Source organism: Lingula anatina, chromosome 10 (genome assembly GCF_051362555.1).
Source record: "Lingula anatina isolate TDL-2025a chromosome 10, LinAna3.0, whole genome shotgun sequence".
Taxonomy (NCBI): Eukaryota; Metazoa; Brachiopoda; class Lingulata; order Lingulida; family Lingulidae; genus Lingula; species Lingula anatina.
The window spans coordinates 15,510,777-15,517,528 of NC_141776.1; the positions used below are offsets into that span (position 1 = coordinate 15,510,777).

General features: G+C 35.9%; 2 protein-coding genes across 5 annotated transcripts in view; one reads left to right on the forward strand and one right to left on the reverse strand.

Annotated features, from left to right (window-relative positions):
* Positions 1-6,305, reverse strand: part of LOC106179175 (integrator complex subunit 4) — a 33,110-nt gene extending 26,805 nt beyond the window's left edge. For all 3 annotated transcript variants that reach the window (XR_015331422.1, XM_086997640.1, XM_086997641.1), the window contains exon 1: positions 6,289-6,305. The gene's annotated coding sequence lies outside the window, so the exon portion shown is untranslated. The remainder of the gene's footprint in view (positions 1-6,288) is intronic.
* LOC106179179 (uncharacterized) lies at positions 43-3,700 on the forward strand. Of its 2 annotated transcripts, none has more exons than XM_013562713.2 (7): positions 43-75; positions 551-718; positions 940-1,043; positions 1,420-1,528; positions 1,801-1,972; positions 2,327-2,524; positions 3,017-3,700. In XM_013562713.2, exons 2-7 carry the CDS (start codon positions 551-553, stop codon positions 3,268-3,270), a joined length of 1,005 nt encoding a protein of 334 aa, XP_013418167.2. In that variant the 5' UTR covers positions 43-75; the 3' UTR covers positions 3,271-3,700. The 2 variants fall into 2 exon arrangements, with proteins under 2 accessions (XP_013418167.2, XP_013418168.2); XM_013562714.2 differs by lacking the exon at positions 43-75 and adding an exon at positions 88-102.
* Positions 6,306-6,752: the final 447 nt, after the last annotated feature.

The window sequence follows — 6,752 nt, forward strand, 5'->3', positions numbered from 1 at the left end:
TAAGACGTGCATTAAACATAAATAATTTTCGAAACTAAATATGGCAATTCGTAATGCGTCAGTATAACAGCAAAGGTGAGTGCTTTGAAAATCGATAAGAAGGTAATCTTTGTTAATATTTTAATATTACTTTCTTAAAATGAACAAGAAATGTAAAAATATCTAGCAACAGATGCATATTTCAAGTGTATCTTTTTGGTGACGTTACTTTATTATGCACAAAACGGTCAAATGGCATGTTGGAAGAAAGAAAGTGTATGTTTTGACATGTTATTATTATTACATGTACACTGATATATCTTTGTATCCGACTGGTAGAAAAGACAGCAATGTGTCACTTACTTATTCTGCAGCGATGGTACAAATAGTTCATAACTACACACACACACACACACACGCACACACACACACACACACACACACAGTACTTCAACATGCACATATATAAATTTGATTGTACAGTCATGAAGGTAATTATGAATGCACTTAATATACATTCATTTATTTATTTTATTTTATTTTTATTTATTTATTTTTTATTTTATTTTAGATGTCTGTAGCCAATGCAGCAGCAACAGAAGAACAGCGGTTAAAGAAGAAACTGCAGACATTCCATGGTGAACTGCTGCGGGTGGGGACAGTGAAAGGGTTTAAGTATTTTGCTATGTACATGAGAGGAAGAGAAGAGATGATGATCAGTGTGCTGAATGAACCACAGGTAGGACTTGTGAATGCATATTTACTATTACGGTTACAGTAATTTTCTGTCTTGAAATTCGACAATTAGGGATGTCCGTCATTCACCTGAGGCAAGAACGGATTGTTCATTTACTTGATTTTGATTTATTAGCTTCATATATATATTTAGATAAATTCACAGTAGGATTTTATTAGTTATGCTATAGTTAATATACAAATAGGTGCATTTATTCCTTGCAGGGTGTTGACAATTCATATGTGACTGATACCAGTTTATTCAACTTTGACACTGTAACACCTTCCCCCACAGATAGTCTAACTGCTGCCAGCCTGCCCTATGACAAGTAAGTATAGATCTATTTATTAATGAATCAATTTATTAATTAAAAATTTATATGGATCTTCATGGAAGCATACATTGCAGTGCATCGAAGATCTCCTTTGACTTATTGTTTTGTTTTCTTTGTTTTCATTTTTTAGACATTATTATTATTATTATTAAATAATGTTTTAGGATTTTGAAAATTAATTGAAAGAGGAGAGGCAGGGTAAGTGTCAAAAATTAGATTTAGATTAGATTGTATTCTTGATCACATGCTTGCAAAAAGTAAAATGAATACACAGATTTTAGAAGATATCAGAATTTTGTGTAATAAGCTGACATGGTAGAGTCAGAAAGTTTTAAAACCTACTTCATGTTTCAAACAACTTTTTCTTCAGGCGCTCCCTTATGTTGTCCAGAAGAACACAGTTAAAACTAAGTGGTCTTGGTGATAAAGGCATAGGATTGCCTCCAGCTTCTCCCAGTGACAATGAGATGGCAAGTCAGGTATAGTGATTAGCTATTGATGATTTTGCATTCTCTCTCTCTCTCTCTCTCTCTCTCTCTCTCTCTCTCTCTCTCTCTCGAAATCTAACTTCAAATCAGGCCCTGCTCATAACTGATTTAACATTATGATAAAGACCTTTTAAACATGTTAAACAACATACCAGCTCTCCCAGAATTTCTAAAACAATTGACATTAAAAAATTCATAAACAAAAAGAGAGGCTATTACTTTGTATTCATATATAGTAAATTAATATGTTTAATTTCTTTCAGATGGAAAACTCGACTCTATTCCTCCTGGCCGGCTATGGCAGGTATAACTGCCCCTATGTGTGGGTGCGGTCAAATCATGAGAGATTGGTCAGAATGTCCAGAGAGGATATATATGACAAGGACAGTCCACTGAGGCTTAGGTCCACCAGTAATACCAAGTGGAAAAATGAAGGTGAAGGCCATATTTTGTTGCTATAGTTACTGTTTGTGTGCTGCCCTCTAGCGGCCATAAATGGTATCATAACTAATAAAAATTGGGACCATGTGAGAGGAATTTGCATATGGCTGAAGTGAGATGGGAAATAACGGGAATGTTTATTATTGCTTTTATTTTTTTTAATCATGTGTTGTTTATTTTTGATGTGTAATTTTTTTTAAATTGTATCATGGGTATTATTTTAACTGGTTATGTAAAAGAGACAGATAAAAAATATAATACAGCAGATAAATTTAAAGAAATTTTGTTTATATATATGTGAATCTAAATAAACGTAAAATTACTTGTATTATAAATGTTTTTATCTAGAAATTCATGTCTGGGAAATCATCAGAGAGTTGGTCAAGCTCTGTACGGCCCCTCCTCCCAGGAACCCCTTCGAGGTGGACTTCGAGTACTACGACCACTTGCCTCTACAGGAAAGAATAACCAACTCCGCAGCCACCATCAGTCTGCTGCAGGAAATAGTGGCCACTGATGTCGCTGACAGATCATATACAGCCAAAGGTAAATATTTCACAGCAAGATATTTTACGTATTTACACTGAACTTTGGGAGAGTTGGTCAGTGGCATACCACAGAATAAATCCAGCATAACTTAGTGCCAAGTTGTAATTGTGTGGTGTGTCAGTGTTACTTAATGTAAAAAATAATGTCTTGTAAAACTGTTTAAAAAGAAAAGCACTTACGTTCAGTTGCTCAAGATCTTTATGTTAATTTGCCACTGTTTCATTTGTCAAATTTTCAGAGAAGTTAAACATTATAACTGAGGATTGGATATTAAATTTTTTAGTTCTTAGAAATGAAAGTCATCTGGATATATCTGGAAATCTTGATATTTTGGTGTTGTATTAACTACCCCTGCCCCCCACCCCCTTCCTCCAGCAATGTATATCTGCACCTTGAGCACTTGAATTTTCAGGATCATTATGGAAGGTCCATTTACATCTCTGAATTCTAGTTTTGAATTTAGTCATTTTCAATTTCCGTTTGTTTCAGTTCTCGAAGACTTGCACTTGTTGACAAAGATACACCTGCAAGACCTTAGAACTCTTATACATGAACAAAGGCAGCCATCCCAACTACAGCAACAGCAATCTCAACAGCAACAATTACAGCAATCTCAACAACAACAACAACATCAGTTGCAGCAGCAACAGTGGCAACAGGCGCAGCAGTCGTATTCACTCCCTGGCTATATCCAGCAGTCACAAACACAATATGGTTACAGGTACCAAACTGGGATGATGTGACATGATTTGACATCACTCTATTGGTACATTGTCCATAGTCAAGGTTAAAACCAATTCAAACCAATACAAAGCGACAATGTATGGTAGTACCGTTGGTTTCAAACCAGAACCGAGTTTACCAAAGTGAATTTTATGACAGCTGCATGGTACCATGCCAAACTGAAACCAAAGAGACGCTGAAAGACAGAAGCACGAGAACCATAATAAATGGAAGATCCCAAAGTGTGTCACAGTAACATGAGTACATTAACAAAATGCTCTGTATTCTGAGCGTTCTTAAAAACGTGTCTTTTCACTCAGATCGTTTGTGTATATATATGTAATATGTGCCAGTAGCAATGCTTATGTCTGCGGTTTGATTTTAAATTGGACATTCTCATTTGCTTTCCAAAGAAGTGCAATAAAGGATGACGTATTTTGTATAATCCGATTAATGTTGTAGTTTTCGTTATTCAACCTTCGTTTAAATCGAATAGTTATTTTGATTAAACAGTAGAAGTAAAATGAAGTTAAACGTACACGTCTTCGCGTCACGGAGAAATTTCATTCTATCATTAATGCATTTTGCATAATTTACATAGTTATTATTTTTAATTTGATAAGTATTGCTAATTTAGTATTTTGTTTTAACTGTACTGTTTTACCCCTGTACAAAAAATCGCAACTGAAAACAATGATTACCTGGGCGGTGACGCAGTGGCGCAGAAGATGTGACAAGGCCCGACCCCATACCCAGATAAAAGCAGTGCGTGATGGCATGTTAATGTCTGAATAGCATCGAGAGTGCGTATGCGCGAGACAAAGAGAGAGACTGAGACATTCTCGGTTTTCAAATAATCTAGTCAAAGTCACAAGTCGTATATAGGTAGTAAGAAGAAACTATCGCCGTTTATTACTAGTTCTTTCTTATGAAGCTCCAGTCACACCAATACATATAACGTGCAAACAAGACGTCAGTTTTAGAAATGAATGTCAAAGACTGCAACAATCATCCTGCTGTTAAATGATACTTCAATAATTTAATCATCTCAGACTATTCCACCGTAAACAAACAGGTAAAAAATAGCACTTGTAAGCTTAAGGTTAAACTGGAAAGCGTTCGAGTTTCCTCGTAAAATTAACAAATTGTGAATTTTTTCGTTCTCACGCGCTCTCAGATTACGAAGTCACCTCATGGAGGCGTTTTTTTAACTCCTGTTAGTCAATTTAGTCAGACAGAAAAATCTGGCAAGGCCAAGAAGCTTCGTTCTAGTGTTATAGTTCCGTTCATCATAGTTGCTTATTTCTGTAAATAAAGGCCTCCGGCCTTGTATTACAATTGTTCTTACATTACATTTTTTTCTTTTAGAAGTAATAATAATAAAAGAAATAATACGAGTGCATGATACATTTAAACTATAGTGCAATAAAATTTATATTTCATAACTCAATGTCTACAGTAGTTGTAAGCTCTAGTCTTGTTTTTTTCTGCATTTAACAAAAATATAGCAATTCTGCGTAACATATATCCATCTTACTCACATTGACATTGCAAAAGTTCCCTAATCATTTGATTCTAAGATCTTGGTACAAAGGACACACGAGAAGAAAGTGCATTTCTGTTTCTATTTCACCTTGGCAACCTGGACAAACTATTTCATCTCTACCTATAGTCTACCTATAGTCATCAACATGATATTGCAATCTTTCAAACTCCTAGTTGCAGTTTAACGAAACTCCTCGCAGATTTCCACAGAGCGGTCCGTTTTGTCAATGGTATTGACGTCATGCAAAATCCGAAAAAAATCACGAATACATGCCGCTCCCTGAAGGAAGCGGGTATCCGGATATCCGATAACCTACATGTAGCACTTAAGACGTTGCAAAATTAATTATCACAATAAAAGAAATAATTGCATAAGAATAAACTAACTTATAAATTATACCTTGGTTGATTATAGGCTACTGTGTCCCGGTTAAGGGTTAGATTTACATATTCCACGTAAAATATTACATGCGAAATCAGAAAAGCCGTAATTAACCTTAGAACCCCATCAAAACGCCAAAAACTCAGCAAGCGTGTGGTTCATGGCGAAAAGAGCCAGTGCAGTGTAATTAAATATCACCTGAATAATAAGAACTAAGACTTAATACCCATGTATTCTTACCTTAAGATACATGTAAACAAGAATGTATAAACACCACTGTTCCTGTGACAAAAGAGGTAACGGATCTCCGTGACTCGAGGTGACTAAGGGCGCATTCGGAACCAGTCGATCCGCGGACTAACTAGTCCTCGCATCAAATATGGTGACACCCACTCGAAAGCGCGCCGAGTTTTAACTGCCCTGCCCTTGCTGTGGCGGCGGGCGTGAGAGGCGGGAATCCATTGTCATATCCGCGGGCCAGTCAATTGGTTCCGATTCCATATTTTAGATGGTTCCATATTTTACATGCCAGTTGGTTCCGAATGTGCCCTTACATACACATCTGCCTTGCTGAATCACGCATCTTTCATGAGATCAAAGACGGTAAAGAAGATAAATATATCCACCACACACTGATTTAGGCTGATTGAGAAACAAGCATATAGATAATTTCAATCAAAACATGTCCACACTTAAGACCGTTTTAGCTCTCTTCACTCTGCATACTGTGAATTCGGTCTATTAATATGCGCAACCGATTTCTAAAATTATTTTAGCTCTCTGGGTGTCTGGCTGTATTGTAAACCATATGTTGAGTATCCATGTACTCATTAATTTATTATTTATTGGACACAAAAATGTTTTTTACATTTAAGGGCACTCTAAACTACTATAAAAAGTTCTATACAATATACCTTATAAAATGCAAGTAAATGGATACGACCCCTGAAATTTGACACTAATCATTTGCGTTTGACGTTACCTCATCAATCTTATTTACATTTACAGCCACTCTCTGCGCAGAAGGTGGATGAAAGATGACGTAAAGCTGTCTGAACTTGTCTGTTAAACCCTGCAAATTTACCTCTGATATAAGATTCATCACATTTACCTGCCATAAACGCACTTTCCGAACGCTAGTTCAAGTGGTCTGCGGGGAATTAAGATCATAGCTCCCTTACGGCGTGGTTTACATGCATAATAACAGAGAATTAATCAAGACTCTTAGCTTGAAACAACCTGACGGCGAAATGTCATAATATTTATCATGTTATTTAATATGGCATGTATTTAGTTACCTTAAACACACACTACTCTTATAGACCTTTAAGTTTGTCACATTTAATTCTCTTTGATTTGTTATATATTACTTCACTTAGACATTTATTATAAGGTACTCTTAAAGTCTCGTTTCAAAGACATTGATACAGCGGTGGTAGCCGATTTAGTGACAAAATCAAAGCAACCCACGATCACACCTTATCTGCTAATTGCTTCTGGATCGCATTACAATTGAAGAGATAAGGTATTCTTTGATAACATTTGCACTATTCACGACTTGTCCGTGACCATTCT